The 21,446-nt window shown below is 42.7% G+C and overlaps 1 protein-coding gene across 2 annotated transcripts in view; it reads left to right on the forward strand.

The window, feature by feature from the left end:
- Nucleotides 1-21,446, forward strand: part of vash1 (vasohibin 1) — a 31,527-nt gene that overhangs the window by 1,675 nt on the left and 8,406 nt on the right. For both annotated transcript variants that reach the window (XM_080202147.1, XM_080202146.1), the window contains exons 2-6: nt 5,055-5,143; nt 11,916-11,972; nt 16,490-16,564; nt 18,238-18,619; nt 19,142-19,257. In XM_080202147.1, the coding sequence (XP_080058273.1) occupies nt 5,055-5,143; nt 11,916-11,972; nt 16,490-16,564; nt 18,238-18,619; nt 19,142-19,257 (719 nt within the window). The remainder of the gene's footprint in view (nt 1-5,054; nt 5,144-11,915; nt 11,973-16,489; nt 16,565-18,237; nt 18,620-19,141; nt 19,258-21,446) is intronic.

Consider the following 21,446-nt stretch of genomic DNA (forward strand, 5'->3'; position numbering starts at 1 on the left):
TGTGCAATTTTCTCACGTAATGTGATTTTTTTTTGTGTGGATGATAATCGGTATACACAGGGAAGATGGAAACCACTGTCAGACACAGGAACATCCAATGCAAACTGTACTTGCTGTGTGACAAAAGAAATCCACTTGTGTTCTGTTACTCACCTGATGATGAATTCTGTGGCATTTAGCGTTGCAAATGTTAGAATGTCTCTAACTGGTCAGTTTAGTGAAAAGAACAGGGTATTTTTATGAAAACCATTATATGCAGGCCTAGGTGTTTTTTTTAGACTGGGCACTTAATCTGTTCACTTAGTTCAGAACAACAATCTGACTACATTGCTGAACACCATGTACAAGTCAGGAAAGTAGGTACAAAATATCAGACCACGCCTATGAACATGGTGTCCCATCTAGATCACTACCTTTGAGCACTGGAGGCAGTGTAGTGGTGAGCTACAAGACTAATTCCCCAGTGTCAAAGATCTGAATCAGGACAAAGGGTTGGACAAACTTGGAGTCTTCAGCCTGGAAAGTGAGGTGCTTGAGAGGTAATTTTATGAGTGGATGTGAGATAATTAAATGAGTGGAAAACATCCATTGAAATTTTCAATCAGGATATCAACAGCTTGCAATTACGTAGTGCCTTTAATGTAGAAGCATGATCGGCCAAAAATACACAGCAAGCTGAAGAACATGGTGACCTTAAAGGAGAGTTTCAGAGGAGGTGAAAGAAGGGAATCTGAGAAGATGAGGCTCAGATGCCAGAAATTATGACTGACAATATGGTGCTATTGTACAGAGGGCTACTTAGAAGTCTAGAATTGAAGGGGCATAGTGTGGTGATGGGAGGAGGTGGTGCAGTGGTCTGTAGAAGGTGACAGGAATAGGAAGGACAAGACTATCAAAGGATTTGTATGCAAGTGCCATCAAACCTGCAGCCTCAACCACCAAGAAGTAAGAGGGCAGCAGATGTATGAGAATACAGAATACTGATAGAACACATGCTAATCAGTATTCTGTAAACTGAGTGTGTGCCTTCTATGCCCTGTTTGGTGATCAGAACTCCCCACTCACCTGATGAAGGAGCAGCACTCTGAAAGCTAGTGGTGTTTGCTACCAAATAAACCTGTTGGACTTTAATCTGGTGTTGTGAGACTTCTTACTGTGTTTACCTTAGTCCAATGCCAGCATCTCCACACCATGATTAGCCAGTGATGCCAACATCCCAAAAATGAATCAATTAAAAATAAATTAGAGATCTTGGCATCAGGAATCAGTGCAGATCAGCATTCACCGGGATGACTCGAGTGGGATCTTCTTCAGGATAGGGCAGTAGACTTTTGGATGAGCTGAAGTTTATGAAGACTGGTGAGGACCACATGAGCTGAGGCAGAGTTGGAGATGAGATACCTATTTTTAATTCGTTCATGGGATGTGGGCATCATTAGCGAAGCCAGCATTTATTGTCCAACTCAGGTGGGGAGAGGGCCTGTGTTGATTTGTCAGAGATTTGGTGCGGATTCATTGGGCCAAATGGTCTCTTCAGTACTTTGGGGATTCTATGTTCTGGAGTGGCCCATCTTCACACCACAAAATCCATCTAGATTCTGTGAATTTGATGCTTTAGTTTGTATCAACCATCTCTGCAGAGAAACTCTACCTGTTTGTGTGTGGCATATGTGTAATGGGGGAAATCTTTGGGAAGAAACAGATAGTTATGCTTCCCCATACTTGCAACCTGTTAAAAGAAGCTTTGTTTATAGTAAAAAATCATTCTGATTTTATTGAAAGAAACCAGGTTCAAGATACTTCTACTTCTGGGGAGCAGGAGAAAAGGTAAACATTGACTGTTTTGATGAATAATTGGACTTGGATATGAAAATTACTTGTCAACCCAACCCTAGATATTGTCCAGGTCTTGCTGCATTTAGACATGGACTGCTTCAATATCTGAGGAGTTGTGAATAGTGCTGAACATTGTGCAGGCATCAGCAAACATCTCCACTTATGACAGAAGGAACATCATTGATGAAGCAGCTGAAGACTAGGACACTACCCTGAGGAACTTCCTACAGCGATATCCTAGAAATGAGATGGTTGACCTCCAATAACCACAACCATTTTCCTTTGTGTTCAGAATGACTCCAACCAGCAGGGAGCTTTCCCCTGATTTCCATTGATTTGAGGAGGTCGAAGGGGCTGTCTTTATGCTGGTGAGAATGTTTGGTCAGAAGCTCAGTTCAGAATCCTGTGATGGTGGCTGGGGAGGGAATTGGAATTGGAGTTTGAGGCAGAAACCGAAGACAATGCATTTGGTCTTCTCTTTAAATTCAATTGCTAAAGTAGCACAATGGGAATTCTGTCCTAAAACTAAATTTTTACAGGTTTGAGCTAATATCTGGAAACTGCTTGTGCAAAAAGTGATTGACACGCGGAGTGGACTGTCGGAGACAAACACTCCTGTTGGTATAATTGAACAATAACTAGCCAAAGTTCACCTTGGATGTTCACCCACTGATTGTTGTCTATTTGTTTACTCTTAGCTTTTTTTATCTGATTATATTTGAGGTCATGTCAGTTTTCAGAGGTTTGAAAAAAAAACCCTTTCTTAAATGTTGTTAGACTTTCTTTTCCTTTCATCCTCTTTGAAGGAATTTAATTTCTGCTGCAGTATAGTCTTTGGATCCTTTAATGGCCATCCTTTGTTTTGAGTTGACTAAGCAGCAAGAAACTAATTGACTATGGGAGCATCACAGCCAGACCCAATCCTCTCCCTCCTTGACCAACATCCACAGAAGCATGCTTTCTACATGTGGGTGGTTGCAGGAGAGTGGTAAGAGAATCAAGGTTGATTTTCTCTTTTCTCAGGCCAGTATTTAACCTCTAGTGTCCTGAAAATCCACTGACTATTTTTTTTGACTAGCAGTCTAAAAAAGTGGGTTGAATTACATGATTTGCAGTCATTTATTGCAGATCTCCGGGTAAATTAGTAATTGTATAACTAACTGGCACAGCTAACGTGCTCCCAAAGATGAAATTGCCTCATTCTACCCTTAAGTTTCATACTCAGCCTGATATCCAATTGCACTCCCTTTTAGAATTTAATTCCACTACCTTACCAAATCATTCCAAATGTTACCACTTCAGCAAAGATATTTTTGTCTCTTGCAACCTGCCTTTATGTAGTTCCAGTTAACATAACAAATGTTGCAAGTCATTTCAAAATTGGAAATAGAAAATTCAGATTGAACTGTGGAAGGAGATGTTCAGTGGGTTTTGAGAAAACTGAGATGAGAAGAGAGGGGAAAAAAACAATAGAATGGTGGCAGTTATACTGGACTAGTAGTGAACAGGTTTAGATTGAACTTCTAGAGACATCAGTGCAAATCCCACCACCACCTCAAGAGCATGCAGAGTGAACAACAAATGCTGGTTTTGCCAGCAATGCTCACACCCCATGTGAGAACGAATAAATTTAGACAGAGGGATTTGAAGAAGGTGTTTGAGAAAAATGGCATAAGGTGTTAAGTAAGTCTAGTTGGTAGGAGATCTCATGAATGAAAGAAATTATTAAAGAGCATTCACTACAGTTTTCAGTCTAATGGGACCAGGTTACAATGAAGGGGAAGTTGGGACCAGGGTTTCAGCTTTGGTATATTGGGTAGCGCACTCGCCTTTTAATCCTATGGAGTGTGGTCTCAATTCAGAGGCTTGATCGTATAATCTAGTTCAGCAATGGGGGAAATGTTGTTCTTTCAGAGGTATCTCCTCTCCATGGATGCACCTGACCTGCAAAGTAACTAATTCTCCCTATTGAATTATGTAGTCATGATCAATCACTGCAGTTTGTGGGAGCTTGCGATAAAAATTTAGCTGGCACATTTCCTTCAGTACAACAGCAAATACACTTGAAGCATTTAGAACATTTTGAAGATGCTGGAATGGGAGGGATTGGGAAAATGTGTTTGCAGTGGGAGTCGGCCATGCACTCGAAGATGATCTTGAGTAGGTGATTTTGGATAACAAAACTGAAAAATGTCACATTTTTGTTTGAGGATGACTGTGATCCATTCCCCAGGTATGTTCAAATTTGCAACCTTCTGCTTTGAAGAAATACAGATAGGGGACAGTACGAGGAAGAGGGCAGGAACATACTAACAATGGAGCATTTCTGTACCAACAATTCAGTTCTTTTTGCTCAGTGATGTGTGAATGAAGAAGTCTGTTGTCCATTCTGTACGTACACCAGTTCTGCTGTATGTACAGAAAATCCAGTGTTTATTCTGACAAGGTTATAAGTGGATAGTGGTAGAATATTGTCCAAGATTCCATGGTCCTCATACAGATAGTGAGACACTCAGAATGCTAAGTGCACAGAGCAAGATGCTTGGACAGATATCAATTCTATTTGTTTTCACTCCCTTTCTCACTGAACATGCCAGCTATTGCTTATATATAATTTCAGAAGCTCCCTCTCAAATAACCTCCAAGTCTCCATTTTATCTGTGCATCATCTTGGGGAATGAGTATTCAAAACTTATTCAGCACTTACAGTTAAACATGAACTTAGCAGTTTGGACATGAGGGCCAAGTGGCCTCTTTCTGTGCCATAAACTTTATATGATTCTACGTTTATACTTAACTGTTCACATGCACTTTCTCGTATTCTTTTCACAGGATGTGGGTGTCACTGGCAAGGCCAGCATTTATCACCCATCTCTAATTGCCCTTGAGAAGGTGGTGATGAGCTGGCTACTTAAACCTCTGCTGTCCATGTGGTGTAGGTACACCCTCAGTGATGTTAGGGAATTCCAGGATTGTGAACCAGTGACAGCGGTATAGTTCCAAGTGAGAATGGTGTGTTGTTTGGAGGCCTTGCTTTTGTTTTCCTTCCTAGTACAAGGGTACTAATGTCATTGTAATTCAACAAATATTATGGATTAACCTTGGAATATTCTGTAAGAATTAATACCACACACTGCCATTATCCATTGCAACATTGGAGAAACTCCTGAATGTTTGTTTATATATACATCTTTTTTTCATATTTCCTATACTCTCAGGTTCCGATGCCATGTGTGCCTACATTTCAGCTGTCCACGCTTGTCCCTGACCGCCTGGAAGCCATACAGAGATACACCAGGGAATTGCAGTATCCTTTAGATTATCAGGAAGGCCACGGCCCATTAATGCGTTCTTGGTTTGCAGGCAAAGCCTCTCTGCTATCAGATAATGCAAGATGCTAAATGCATTTTGTTTTTCTTTGTAAAGCATTGCCTAGACTGCTCCACATATTCCCAGAACATAATGCCTGAAAAAGTCCTCTCATCTTGTTCTTAAAAAAAAATCACATGTGGCCTTGCCTTTGAAGTTGTATAAAAGGAGTAGTTCTTGTATATTCTTAGTTTGCATTGTTGTACAATGAAACAAAAAACGTGAGCAGCCCATTCCTAGATCGTTGGATAATGCCCATTTTTTATTATTCCTGTTTTTGCAGTGACAGTATTTTCTTTAACCTAGTTTTTATTGCATCAAAATATTTGTGAATGCTTCACGTTGTGAATGTGATTGTCGTGATGTAGGAAATATGGCAGACATTCGGCACACAATAGCCTCCCATAAACAATAAAGGTGAACAAAATGTGTTTTGAACTCCGATCTATTGCAGAAATCTGCTAAGGCACAATAGTGTCACTCTCTTACTCAATGGTTTGGTTCTGACAGTTGAATCTTGCTGCGCTATCTCTGGTAGTTGGAACCAGATCTCTAACAAAGAAACTCACTTGTAAATGGGACAAGATCTGTGTGTTAATGTCTGTACTACTTTAATCTCTTTCTCTGAAATCTGCTCCATGGCAGAGTATTCACCTGCAAGTGAAGAGGAGTGGAATTGATACCTGCTATTATGATGGCCACCGGAGATTGTTGCTAGATCTCCCCATAGACTTCATAAAGTACAAGATCCTTTATTGATCAAGTGGAGGCTTGCTCAATAGGAAACCCCTGTTATTTCACCCGGACTTTGGTTGTAGGTTCCAAAGTGTTGAACTAGCTCACCTCGCTGTGATCCACGGGAATGGGGTCAGTCTTGCTACACAATAAAGAGTGCTTGGTGACACAACACTGGTGTTCTGCTGAATTCCTACACCCGTACTCTCCAATTCTCTCAATCAAAGCTGAGCGAGACAATTTTTTTTATCTAATAAGGAAGTTGAGGATTATTGGGGAGCAGGAAAGTGCTGTTAAGGCTAGAATCAGATCGTCCATGATGTTATTGAATGATAAAGTAGGCTTAACAGGCTGAATGACCTCTTCCTGTTTATGATCAAATCGGACTTGGTTAACACTGACAAGGCAACATTTCACTTAATTTGTAATTATTTTTGCACTAGATCAAACCTGATGAACACTGAGTATCATGAGAAACATTTGGGGTGGAATTTAATGTCAGGTGGCGGATGGGAACCCTGCTGCTTCTTCGCCTTCAACATGATTGAGCTAATGGTGAGAAGACCAGTGGACAACCTTCCTGCCCCGCTACCAATTGAGATACCACAATGGACAATTAATACCCACTTAAGGACCTCATTCAGCCACCACTAATATTAATCTAGCAACAGGCAGGGGACTCGCCATGCAGGGAGCATGGCAAGCAAACCTGTGAAGGGTAGAGGGGCATAGGAGTGTGGCAAGGGCTAGGGATCAGTGTGGGGGCGGGGGGGGGGGGTCCTCTTGTTAAAGGGTGCATGATTTGACGAACTAGCATGAAAAGGGGAAGGACCCTGAGCACTGACCTGTGAAGCCCTTTTCTCCCTATGATCCAGTAACAATAGTAGGCCTGAAGTAGGTATAGTACAGGCAGTAACCACTATCTCCGTGATTGAGCTGCCAAAGAACTCTAGTTTTATTTGGCAGGCAACTTCCAATGAATTCTCTGCCCATTGGAGTGGTGGAGGCTACCTCGCTAAATATCTTTAAGTCATGGGTAGATAGGTTTTTGATAGACAGGGGAATTAAGGGTTATGGGGAGAAAGCAGGAAAGTGGAACTGATCCACTTCAGATCAGCCATGATCTTATTGAATGGCGGGGCAGGATCAAGGGGCTAGATGGCCTACTCCTGCTCCTATTTCTTATGAATGGGACATAAACCCTTTTGTCCTTGATCCTGGGAAGGCCTGCTGCTGTTCAGTTAAGTGCCTGATTGATGCTCATTACAGCAGGCCTTCCCGCTCACCGGCAATGCAGAGCTTTCACTTGCTCTCTAATTGCCTCTTGCTTCCATTAAATACCACCATTGGAATAGTTTTTTATTGAAGCGATCACAGTGATCTCAGAGGGGTTCTGGGGCTTCCCCTCAATTGCATCTAACATTATTCATTTCAACCACTCTGTGGTTGCAAGTCCAATGTTCTTACCATTTTCTTCTAAATTTCCTAATGAATTTCTTGGTGAATATCTTATATTGATGGCCTTTAGATACGCTCTTTCCCACAAGAAGAAACATACTCTGTATCCGTTCCATAATTTTAAAAACTTTGAGTCATCCCGCAACCCAGCCCTATCAATCCTTTCTTGACATGTCTAGCCTCACACTTCTGCATCTTTAGCACTGTCTCTATGTTTGATGACCAGAATTGCAAGTAGTATTCCTGAGTTTGCTCAAACCAATGTCCAATATAGGTTTAACATAAGTTCTCTACTTTTCAATTCTGTCCCTCCTAGAAATGAAACCAAGTTTCACAAATGTGGCCTTGCCAACCTATGATACAACTCAGCAATTTTGTGTATTCATATTCTAAGAACCCTTGATCCTGTACTCCACCTAGACTTGCCCCTTCCAAGTACTAAGTGATTATTCTACCTCACAACACACTACCTAAAATTTATCTGTGTTGAACTTTTACATCAATTAGAAATACTACATTACCATTGTCTACTCTCTACCACTTCAACAAATTCAGCAAGGTTGACCAAGCAAGATTTTCCCCTTCAAAATGTATGCTGAATATTCATCATTATATTTCTAATTTCTGCAGGTTCCTCAAGTCTCTTTTTTAGTAAGGATTCCATTATTTTTTTCCTACCACAGATGTTAAGCTAACCGGTCAATAATCCCCCAGCCGTGTTCTGTCTGCCTGTTTTAATGTTGGACTTACATCAGCTGTCTGGCAGTTCTCTGGCATGACACTTTTTTCTGACAATTATTAAGTTCAAGCTTCTTCCATCTCTTCCTTAAATTTTAAAATACCTGAATGCAGTCCTTCCAGACATGATGCAAAAAAATCCTTTTTTATTTTAAATGCCTTCATCTCATCATTCAATGTCTTGTCCACCTGTTCAATTGAAGCAAAATAATTATTTCACACTTTTGCCATCTCCCTAAGTTATCCAAGGCATTATCTTGTTGATCCTTTAATGGTCCTATTCCTATCATAGCATTCCTTATTAGTGTATCTTTAAAATATTTTAATATTTCATGGTCCTTGATTTAATTTCATAACTGCTGTTTGCCTTGCTAATTTTTTTATCTAGACTTCTCTAGTATTCACTTTGAAGTGTTTACTTAAAGTTATCTCTTTCCAAACCCTGAATTATTCTCTTTTATTCCCGGTTTGAGTTCGCTTCTCAGCACTGTCTGTGGAGTTTGCACATTCTCCATGTGTCTGCGTGGGTTTCGTCTGGGTGCTCCGGTTTCCTCCCACAGTTCAAAGATGTGCGTGTTCAGTGGATTGGCCATGTTAAATTGCCCCTTTAGTATCAGGGAGACTAGGTAGGGTAAATACATGAGGTTATGGGGATAGGGCTTGGATGTGATTGTGGTCAGTGCAGGCTTGATAGGCTACATGGCCTCCTTCTGCACTGTAAGATTCTATGATTATGTCTTTATCCATGGAGTCCCACCAGCTTGTTTCTTGCTTTTAATGGAATCTATTTTCCTGCACTTTGGGATCCATTTGAAACAGTGTTTTAACACTGTTGTTGGCATCATTGTTTGTCATCACATTTATCCATTTTATTTTCCCTAGTTCTGTTCTCAGCCCATCTATTAGCTTTTCTCCAATCTGTTAACCTAGTTTTCATCATAATTATGTCCTCTATCATCATCCAAAGCAGCCACTCTTGCTTAAATGTTCCCCTTGAATCTTGCTTTACCCATCACTTCTTAACTTTCTGGACTTTCTCAAAGTGGTACCTCTGATGAGATTGATCCAGACCACAGTCAAAGTAATTCCTGTTTTTTTTTAACCTTTCACATCAGGATAAATTATTTCAGATATTCTAAAATGATCAAGTTGGAGGCCATGTATCAACCGACTCAAAAATAGTTCTTCCCTGCTGCCATCAAACTTTTGAATGGACCTGGATTGCATTAAGTTGATCTTTCTCTGCACCCTAACTATGACTGTAACACTACATTCTGCACTCTCTCCTTTCCTTCTCAATGAATGGTATGCTTTGTCTGTATAGGGCGCAAGAAGCAATATTTTTCACTGTATCCTAATACATTTGACAATAATAAATCTAATCATTATAGATGATTACAGCATATAAGAAGGACATTCAGCCCCTCATGTATGTGCTGGCTCTTTGCAGGACTAATCCACATAAAGCCACTCCTCTATCTTCTCCCTGAAGCCCTGCTTGTTATTCCTTTTTCAGACATTCCAATTCCCTCTTGAATGCCTATATTGAACCTGCCTCCAACACACTGTCAGGCGGGGCATTCCAGATCCTGACCACTCATTGCTTGAAGAGGTTTTTCTGGCCAATTACCTTAATTCTGTGCCCTCTGGTTCATGATCCTTCCATTACTGGAGCAGTTTCTCTTTATTTACCTAGATCATTCTTGATATTGAATAGCTGTATAAAATCTCTTACATAGAACATAGAACACTACAGCACAAACAGGCCCTTCGGCCCACGAGTTGCGCCGATCACATCAACACCTACCAATCTATTGACCTATCTATAACCCCCAATCCCACAAAACCCCATATACTCATCCAGAAGTCTTTTAAAAGACCCCAGCGAGTTTGCCTCCACCACCACTGATGGCAGCCGATTCCATTCACTCACCACCCTCTGAGTGAAAAACTTACCCCTAACATCACTTCTGTACTTTCCTCCCCGCACCTTAAATCTTCTCGACCTTCTCCAAGGAAAACATTCTCCGCTTCTCCAATCCATCTCATTTATTCATAGAGTCGGAACCATTCTTGTGAATCTTATCTGCACACTCGCTAATGCCTTCACATCCTTTCAAAAGTGCGATGTCTTGAACTGGATGCAGTACTCCAGTTAAGGACAAACCAGTGACCTTTCCAGGTTTAAAGTTACCTCTAAAGTGAAAGCAAAATACTGTGGCTGCGGATCGAAGATAGAAAGTGCTGGAAAAACTCAGCAGGTTTGGCAGCTTCTGTAGAGGGAGAAACCGAGTTAATGTTTCGAGCCCACTATGACTCCTCTTCAGAATTCTGGAAAGTAAATTAGGTTTGAAGATTGTCAAACTGATTTAATTCTGCCTAACCGGTGGATGTGGTCTTTCTGGATTTTCAGAAGGCGTTTGACAAGGTACCTCACAAGAGGTTATTGCAGAAGGTCAGGGGACATGGAGTTGGGGGTAGGGTGTTAGCATGGATAGAGGATTGGTTGTCAAATAGGAGGCAGAGAGTGGGGGTCAATGGGTGCTGTTCGGATTGGCGGTTGGTGACTAGTGGGGTGCCCCAGGGGTCGGTGCTGGGGCCTCAGCTATTTACCATTTATATAGATGATCTGGAGGAGGGAACCGAGTGCAGGGTGTCGAAATTTGCTGATGACACCAAGATTGGGGGAAAGGCAAATTGTGCGGAGGGTGTGGAGAGTCTGCAGAAGGATCTAGATAGGCTGGGCGAATGGGCCAGGAAATGGCAAATGGAATTTAATGTTGGCAAGTGTGAGGTGGTCCACTTTGGTAGGAAGAATGGTAGGAAGGACTATTACTTACGTGGCGAAAAACTGCAGCAGGCGACGGTGCAGAGGGACCTTGGGGTCCTTGTGCATGAGTTGCAAAAACCCAGCTTGCAGGTGCAGCAGGTGGTCAGGAAGGCGAATGGGATGCTGGCCTTCATAGCGAGGGGGATTGAATATAAAAGTAGGGAGGTCTTGCTGCAGATGTATAGGGCATTGGTGAGGCCGCAGCTGGAGTACTGTGTGCAGTTTTGGGCGCCGCGCCTGCGCAAGGATATTTTGGCCCTGGAGGGAGTGCAGAGGAGGTTTACTAGGCTGATACCGGAGTTGAGGGGATTGAGCTATGAGGAGAGGCTGAATAAACTAGGCTTGTACTCGTTAGAGTTTAGAAGAATGAGGGGAGATCTCATTGAGACGTATAAGATGATGAATGGGATGGATAGGATAGAGGTGGAGAGACTCTTCCCGCTCAAAAAAGACAGTAGGACTAGGGGGCACAGCCTCAAGATAAGGGGGCGGCGGTTTAGAACGGAGTTGAGGAGGAACTTCTTCACTCAAAGGGTGGTGAATCTCTGGAATTCTCTGCCCGTTGAAGTGGTGGAGGCTGCCTCGCTAAATATTTTTAAGAAGCGGGTTGATGGGTTCTTGGTAAGAGAGGGGATTAAGGGTTATGGGGAAAGGGCGGGAAAGTGGAACTGAGCCACGACAGATCAGCCATGATCTTATTGAATGGCGGGGCAGGCTCGAAGGGCTAGATGGCCTACTCCTGCTCCTATTTCTTATGTTCTTATGTTCTAACCTTCATTCAAGAGCTAGGATATCAAATTGTTGTTAATCTTATATGATCACATCTCTCCCCAGAAGTCTACAGTAGACATTCACAAAGCCCTGTACTCTGCAGTGACTATTGTGCCTGCTATATTCAAGGATTCTTTCCCATGCACATTGAACTAAATTACTTAACTATCCAATCCAGGTACAATCACACTGGGACACAATTTTTTGAGATTAAGAAGAATCGACCTTTAACTGGGTAAGTGGCAATAATCTGTTCAGAGTGTCATTGATAAACAACCCTTTGGTCAAAATTGTGCTGTTGGCAGGTCGTGGCAAGCCTGTTCAAAGCACTAAAAGCAGCAAGTGCTTGCCTCATAATTAATCAGTGGGAGCCAACCATAAGTTTGTTGTATACTTGAATTCGATTGAAGCAGTATAAAATGTCACTTTAAAAATTCAGAAGACTGTAGTAAATAGCCTTGTAACTAGTTTTATAAAAGAGAGCATTATACTGAGTGTGGGGGGGGCAACAGGGAGAATGTTACAACTGAGAGCATTGTACTGAGGTTGTATGGCGTGACAAAGAGAGTCTTATACCTCTAAGTGCATTAAGCTCATGAGTTTCTTTGTCAGATCCCATCAACTGCCTCAGCATCTTCTCTCCTTTTCCCTTAGCTGACCAGACAAAATTTCCCTTAAGGCTATTCCCAACCTAGCTCTGAACTCGTATCTATTAGTGTCAATAAAGTTTCTCTTCCACCTATCCTCATGCCTCCACCATTTCATCTTATCCTTGAGACTTACCTTGTCTCCTCTTGCAATTTTATTGACATTCTAGGAGAGGCAGTGGTGCAGCAGTATTATTGCTGGATTCCCAGGATATTGCTCTGTGGACCAAGGCAAATGGCAGAATTTAAACTCAGTAAAACATCTGGAGTTAAAAATGTAATGATGAAATCATTGGCAATTTTCGTAACAGCCATTAGAACGGAATAATCTCATTAGCGATAGCATGGTTTTGTAAGAGGGAGGTCATGCCTCACAAATTTGGTTGAGTTTTTTGAGGAGGTGACAAGAACGATTGACTAGAGAAGGGCAGTGGATGTCGTCTAAATGGATTTTAGTAAAGCGTTTGACAAAGTCTCTCATGGCAGGTTGGTGCAAAAGGTTAAATCTTGCGGGATAAAAGGTGAGCTAGTTAGATGGGTGGAGCACTGGCTTGGCCAGAGAAGAGAGGGTAGCAGTGGAAGGGTCTTTTTCCGACTGGGGGTCTGTGACTAGTGGTGTTCTGCAGGGCTCTGTACTGGGACCTCTGCTGTTTGTGATATATATAAATGATTTAGAAGAAGGTGTAACTGGTGTGATCAGTAAGTTTGCGGACGACACAAAGTTGGCTGGACTTGCAGATAGTGATGAACATTGTCAGAGAATACGGCTGGAAAATTGGGCAGAGAAATGGCAGATGGAATTTAATCCAGATAAATGCGAAGTGATGCATTTTGGTAGAACTAATGTAGGGGGGAGCTATACAATAAATGGCAGAACCATCAGGAGTATAGACACACAGAGGGACCTGGGTGTGCAGGTCCACAAATCCTTAAAGGTGGCAATACAGGTGGAGAAAGTGGTGAAGAAGGCATATGGCATGCTTGCGTTTATAGGACGGGGCATAGAGTATAAAAGTTGGTGTATGATGTTGCAGCTGTATAGAACGTTGGTTCAGCCACATTTGGAATACTGCATCCAGTTCTGGTCGCCACACTACCAGAGGAATGTGTAGGCTTTGGAGAGAGTACAGAAAATGTTTACCAGGATGTTGCCTGATATGGGGGGGTCCTAGCTATGAGGAGAGATTGGGTAAACTGGGGTGGTTCTCCCTGGAAAGACAGAGGATGAGGGGCAACCTAATAGAGGTGTATAAAATTATGAAGGGTATGGATAGGGTGAACAGTGGGAAGCTTTTTCCCAGGTCGGAGGTGACGAACACAAAGGGTCACAGGTTCAAGGTGAGGGGGGCAAGGTTCAACACAGATGTCAGAGGGACGTATTTTACACAGAAGGTGGTGGGGGCCTGGAATGCACTGCCAAGTAGGGTGGTAGAGGTGGACATGCAGGGATCATTTAAGACTTACCTGGATAGTCACATGAGCAGACTGTGAATGGAGGATGCAAACGAATGATCTAGTTGGAAGCATGAGCGGTGCAGGCTTGGAGGGCCAAAGGGCCTGTTTCCTGTGCTGTATTGTTCTTTGTTCTTTGTTCAACCCATTTAATTCAATGACATCCTTTAGGGAAGGAAATCTGCCAATTTCACTTTGTCTGGCTTACATATGACTCCAGGCCGCATGGAAATGTGGTTGATTCTTACTTGCCCTCTGAAAAAGCCCAGCAAGCCACTTGGTTGTACTCGATCACTACAAACCAGATTGACCACTCAACATCGACCGAGGCACCAGAAACGACAATGAAAAACCCAATTCCGTTGACCCTATAAAGACTTTACTAACAGCTGAGGGCTTGTGTCAGAATTGGGAGAGCTGTCTCAGACTAATCACAGTAAAAAGTTGTTGTCAGACTTTTTACTGTGTTTACCCCAGTCCAACGCCGGCACATCCACATCAGACTAATCTAGCAGCAGTCTGACGTAGTCATACTCGCAGAATCATATCTTACAGGTAAGAACTAGAAACAGGTGTAGGCCTCCGCCCCCTTGAGCCTGCTCCACCATTCAATCAGATCATGGCTGATTTGTCCCGTGAACACAGCTCCACTTACCCGTCTGCCCACCGTAACTCTTAATTCCCTTACTATTCAAAAACCAATCTACCTTTGCCTTAAACATTCAACGAGGTAACCTCAACTGCTTCACTGGGCAGGGAATTCCACAGATTCACAACCCTTTGCATGAAGAAGTTCCTCCTCAACTCAGTCCTAAATTTGCTCCCCCTTGAGGCTATGCCCCCTCCCCCCCACCACCCAGTTCTGGTCTCACCAGCCAGTGGAAACAACCTCCTTGCTTCTAATCTACTTCCTTCATAATTTTATATATTTCCATCATCTGTCCACCCCCTACCCCCACCCATTCTGAATTCCAATGAGAATAGCTCCAGTCTACTCTGTCTCTCCTCCATAAGCCAACTCTGGAATCAACCTGATGAATCTCCTTTGCGCCTTTCCAGTGCCAGTATATCCTTTTTCAAATAAGGAGACCAAAATTGTACACAGTACTCCGGGTTTGGCCTCATCAGCACTGCACTTTGCTGCCACATAACCTCCAAGGGACACTACCCCCTGACTGCTCAACTGACCCACCTTCCAAGCCAACCCACTTACTTACAAACCTGCCTTTCCTCTGGCTTCTCAAAATGGCTGGACCATTAAATTTATCTGCTCTACGGCATCGTCAAGTGTGACTTTCTTACCTCTAACTCAGCAGCTCTCTACAGAAGGTCTCAGGGACCCGCTGCATTACACCGGACTCCCTGGCCTGAGTCAGAATGTTGGTTGAGAAAGGAATGGCTTCATTTCCAGGTAAGTAAGTAGGAATGGAGTGGAGATCCACATTGCCACTCCACATACATTATGGGCCATTATGATTGTCTAAATGTTCTGCATACCATCTCTTTAATCATTGATTCTAACATTTTCTTCATGATGATGTTACATTAATGAGCCAATAGTTTCCTGCATTCTGTCTGCCTCCTTTCTTGAATAGAGGTGTTTATTTGTACTTCTCCCATCTGGTGGGATCTTTACAATGTCTCAGACATTTTGGAAGTTTACAATCACTAATTTTGTGGCCACTTCTTAGGATGCAGGTCCAAGTGACTTATCAGCCTGAAGTCCCATTAATATTCCCACAACTTTTTTTTCCACTGATTGTTCTAAGTTTCTCTCTCCTTTTGCCTCTCGATTTTCAATTATTTTTGGGATGCTTTTTGTATCTTCCACTGCGAAGATATGAAATAACTGTTCAAAGCTTCTGCCATTTCCTAGTTTCCCATTAATTCCCCAATCTTACCCTCTTAAGATACCAAAGATCTCTTTAGCTACTCACTTTTCCGTATATAATACTTCTAGGCTTTACTGCCTGTTTGTATATTTCACTTGTTTGTCTTTTTTGTATTTTTAGCAAAGGTCTAACTTTCCAGCTGATGTTGGAATTGGGAATGCTACTTAATTCTCCTGTGGATCAATTCACTTCACAGAATCCTAGAAACCTTACAATCAGAAGGAGGCCAGTTGGCCCATAGAGTCTGCACTGACAACAATCCTGCTTAGGCCTTACCCCCACTACTCCACACATTTACCCCACTAATCCCTCTAACCTACGCATCCCAGGACACTAAGGGGCAATTTTGCATGGCCAATCCACCTAACCCGCACATCTTTGGATTGTGGGAGGAAACGCACGCAGACACGAGGAGAATGTGCAAACTCCACACAGACAGTGACCCAAGCCGGAAATCGAACGCAGGTCTTTGCAGCAGTGCTAGCCACTGTGCTGCCATGCCGCCTGTATTCTGTAACGAGCAACCCTAACTCTGTAAATCAGTTGCCTAGCTTTCTTTTGAGAAGGAGAGGGAAAATAATTGAATCTGATTTGCCTCGGAGTTTCAAGAATGCAAGGCCAGCGATCTCTTGGGCAGAAAGCCAAGAGAAGAAATTGGAGATAAAGTGATGTCAGTGATGGGATCATTTTGCAAAAGAGCATTTGCTCAAAATAATTTAGATTTTGAAATCAATTCAATATTTTTTGTTCTTGTTTTACAGCCTGATGGATCTTGCACGAGAAATGATTAGAGAATCTCTACCAATAAAATGCTTGGAAGCTGTGATCCTAGGGATGTATCCTTTTCTTTATAAACAAACTGGAAAAATAAGCTGCAGGCAAGTGGAATTTATTGCCCGCATCAGGACAGGCAGGACCTAGGTGGCCTTGTGCAGTTCAAGGCACAGTCCTACTCAAAGCAGAGACAAAGTCTACGTCATCTACATTCCGCTACCTGCGATAAGCTTTAGTGGGTTCCAGGCAACATCTTCCCTGGAAAGGAGAAACATGGTGCACAAAGGATTAGGAGAGACCTATGGTACCAGAGCAAAAAATAATAAGGTATTATATGGGGTCAGCAAAGAGGAAATGAAAGATCTAATTCAAGTTTGCAGTGCATGTGTGTAAATACACAAAATGTGGCAAATGTATCTGGTGAGTTGCAGGAGCAGATAACCATATGGGAAGCGGTGATAATGGAATCCTGAAGCAGCTCGGCAATCCTTCCACTATTCCCCACAGGGAAAAAGTGTATTTAAAGAGATGCTTAAAAGGATGATGGGGGTACATCTAGGTACTAGATTTACCAGGATGTTGCCTGGCATGGGGGGCATTAGCTATGAGGAGAGGTTGGAGAAACTTGGTTTGTTCTCGCTCAAATGACGCAAGTTGAGGAGCGACCTGATAGAAGTCTCCAAGATTATGGGGGGCAGAGTGGGTAGTCAGCTTTTTTTCCCAGGGTGAAAGAGTCAATTACTGGGGTTTAAGGTGAGTGGCAAGGTTTAAATGAGATGTACAAGGAAGATTTTTTACACAGAAGGTGGAGAGAGAGGTTGTCAAGTAAAGGTTGCAGCTATAAGAACATAAGAAATAGGAGCAGGAGTAGGCCATCCAGCCCTTCGAGCCTGCCCCGCCATTCAATAAGATCATGGCTGATCTGTCGCTGCTCAGTTCCACTTTCCCGCCCTCTCCCCATAACCCTTAATCCCCTCTCCTATCAAAAACCCATCAACCTGCGTCTTAAAAATATTTAGCGAGGCAGCCTCCACCACTTCAACGGGCAGAGAATTCCAGAGAATTATGAAATAATGCTTAAAAGGATGATGGGGGTACATCTAGGTACTAGATTTACCAGGATGTTGCCTGGCATGGGGGGCATTAGCTATGAGGAGAGGTTGGAGAAACTTGGTTTGTTCTCACTCAAATGAAAATAATAATGAAAATAATAAATAATAAAATAATAAATGAAAAAAATAACTATGAAACAACAGAGATTCCATTATACTCCTGGATGTATTCTATGGGCCAGCATCTGAGGGAATCCTCAACATTGACTCTGGATGTCGTATGACATCAGGTCAAACGTGGGCAAGAACACCCCCTGCTGATTGGCTCAGTGTACATTGTCCCCACCACTACCAACATTTCTTCTCGATGCTGAGTCCCTTGATCAGGCAATGAATGCCTTTGACTGAGGGATACCCCCTGAGAGCCTGGTTTACTTTTTGTGTTACCAAACAGAAAGCCTCAACTCACAGGCAAGATGGGGAGCCATCCATGAGTCCTCCTCCTGCAGGCTTAACTGACGTGGAGGCAGGAAAGTGGCAAGGTCCCTACCCATCACCATTCCGACTAATTATATGTGCCCTGCCACCAAACTTAACACTGGAAGGGTCTTTAAATTCCACCCTCCATGTCCTGAAGCTCTGGTGAAGGCCGGTCATGTATTTTCCTTTATATTTGTGGTCAGTTACCTCACTAACAGTATGCCTGGAGTAGAGAGATTTCCCATCAGCTTCAAAACTGAATTCTCAGGGAATTATTTCCGCCACATAGTGCTTGGAATCCACTACGCTGGACGCTTTGGAACATTGGGCATGAGTCGACGTGAGGACCTGATGTTTAAACCGCCTGTGTGCAGGACTTTAATTGACCTCATCTTAGAGTTTGAGAGTTCCTACAGAAAGTGCTGGCACACACTGAAGAAAGTCAAGATTGGACAGTATGTGTCCCATGACCCCCACAGTGTGGAGCAGATCGAGTGGAAACATTCAGTTATTGATATAGAGAAGCTAAGCCGTGAGGAGCTGAGGAAAGAACTGGAGAGGCACACCCGGGACATGCGGCTAAAGGTAAGGGAGTGGCTGAGAATCCTTGTGCTGCCCACTGTGGGAGAAGTAGAGTAAAGTAATCTTCAGGATATTGGAGAACAGTATTGTAAGGAAGCAAGTGTGGATCCCCAACCTTCAAGTGGGGGTCAGGAGATATTGTATAACTCTAAAGAAGCTGATTAATGTTCGCAGAGAGAGAATAAGGTCTAAAATACTATACATCACTTTGATGATGTTTATTGATTTGGTTTCATAGTTGGAGATATTGCTTCTTGCTGGGTATACTTAGAAGAATAAGTCAAGGGGCAAATAGCATTCCCAAATTGCCTCAATCATGCTGAGACATCACTTTGTGGAGAGAGTTTAGAACCTGAGAGAGAAAAGCAGTGCCCATACCCACTTGGGGGTGATTACTGCCAGACTTTACAAAAGCTCCAAGTTCCTTTGTCAGCCTGGAAAATCAATGAACCAGTTTCATTGTACAAAGAAGTATTGTGGGTTTTTTTTTCTCCCCACCCCCTGTCCCCTGCCCAATTGCTGCAGGTGATGAAGGGAGCAGCTGTGCCATCATCCCCTACCCGCGAGAGGAAGAAGGACTCGTCATCACCCCATCGCAGTCAGTCAAGCCCACATCGCAGGAATGGCCGCGGTGAGAGACGGTAAGAGCCATAGGCTAGCTGCAGGGGAACAGGCCTATCCAATTAACCTGTCAATTAAATGCAATCTGCTATTAACCTCTCAACCTGTACTCTGAAACCTGTGTGTCCTGAGGCGTTTTATGATGTGTCCCTGTACTCCTAATCAAACACATGCTGTGCCTTGGTCTCCTGGGTCACTCTTACCGAACACATTTGTTTCCATGGTAATTCTCTTTTCACAAATTACTTGTGTGTCTATTTATTCACAACTCTACACCAGTCAGCTGTTACTCTATCATCGTGCAGGATATCTGTAGAATTGCAATAGGGAGTAACAAAAAGAATTGTACAATTTTAACTCTCTCATTTTATAACCAGTTACCAGCCAATCAAACTTGTGCTTCCAATGAACAAGATAGACAGATGGTCAACACTGCATGTAAAACCTGATCAGATGAGAACAGTGAGTTTAAGTCACAAGGGAAAGGCCAAGATGTGTTTATGCTGCAGGCAGTGATTGTATTTTCAGGACCTCCTCATTGCCTAGTTTAATAGCCAAAATTGTTTCAATGCCAATACTGTCAGTGAATCTTTCCAAGGCGTAACCATGCATCCAGTGTAACAATTATCTCCAAATTCAGCGCTGACAATGAGGAGCAAGTTACAACATTCTTGAAAATTGGCATGACACTAGAACTCCATGATAATTCTTCTCTTAATTTGTGGAAATGTGATGACTATACTCGGATGCATGCCCAAGAGTGCCAGAGTACTGGGGAAATCATCACGACCCCTTAACTCAGATACAAAACTCTTGAGTATTCAAAGCTTCTATCCTTCCTTTTAAATTAATCTTTCACAGTCCTCTGCTCAGTGTTCAATCGAAACACCAGATTTTTACAAAATTAATCATTCGGTTCTTTATTTCCCCCTCTCTGATCTCTTCCCTTTATTCCTCCAATTCTCTCCACTCCCCTTTCCCCGCTCTTTCTCCCCCCACAGTAAAACCCACTTAATTCACAAATGTCCTTCAGGGAAGGAAGTCTGCTGTGCATATCCAGTCTGGCCTACATCTGCCTCAGACCCATAGCAATGTGATTGATTTTCAACTGCCATCTGAAATGGCCTAGCAAACTACAGACCTGTATTAAAGCTAATGTAAGAGCACTTCAGAATAGGGTCTGAACTGTCCTTATAACTCAATGCTTGCCTTGCACATCGAGTAAATAATTTGCCTGTTTCCATGATCTATGTTAAGAATTGATTTATTGTACAGCAGCATCTTTCTAGCACTAATTGATTTATCTTTAATACCCAGTGTTTAACAGATTGATTTCATTGGACCCCATTGCTCATTTTAGTATTTAGCCTTTGGGCCAAATTTCCCCACTTTTGTACAGAGTGCTGGCTGAGGCAATGAAACCAGCGTGCAGCAGCTCACTGACTGCAAAACCAGCTTTTCTTGCTAGGTAATGCAGCACTCTTTGCAACCAAAATTTGCAGGCTTGGCTCAAGCCAAGGGACTAGAAAGGGTCAAGAGCTTCAAGTTTTTAGGTGTCCAGATCACCAACAACTTTCCTGGTTCCCCCATGCTGACATTATAGTTAAGAAAGCCCAACAACACCTCTGCGTACTCGGAAGACTAAATTTGGCACGTCAGCTACAACTCTCCAACTTTTACAGATGCACCACAGAAAGCATTCTTTCTGGTTGTATCACAACTTGGTATGGGCTCCTGCTCTGTCCAAGACTGCAAGAAACTACAAAAGGTTGTGAATATAGCCCAATCCATCACACAAACCAGTCTCCCATCCATTGACTCTGCCTACGTTTCCTGCTGCCTCAGCAAAGCAGCCAGCATCATTAAGGACCCCACACACCCCAAACGTTTTCTCTTCCTCCTTCTTCCTTCGGGGAAAACATACAGAAGTCTGAGCTCACGTATCAACCGACTCAAGAACAGCTTCTTCCCTGCTGCTGTCAGACTTTTAAATGACTTGCCTTGCATTGTGTTGATCTTCCTCTACACCCAGCTATGATTATAGCACTACATTCTGCACTCTCTCATTTTCTTCATTATGAACAGTATGCTTCGTCTGCATAGTGTGCAAGAAACAATACTTTTCACTGTTAATACATGTGACAATAATAAGTCAAATCAAAGGCATAGAGTCGTAGACGTTTACTACATAGAAACAGGTACTTTGGCC

Source organism: Carcharhinus amblyrhynchos, chromosome 14 (assembly GCF_965287045.1).
Source record: "Carcharhinus amblyrhynchos chromosome 14, sCarAmb.v2.hapA, whole genome shotgun sequence".
Classification (NCBI taxonomy): Eukaryota; Metazoa; Chordata; class Chondrichthyes; order Carcharhiniformes; family Carcharhinidae; genus Carcharhinus; species Carcharhinus amblyrhynchos.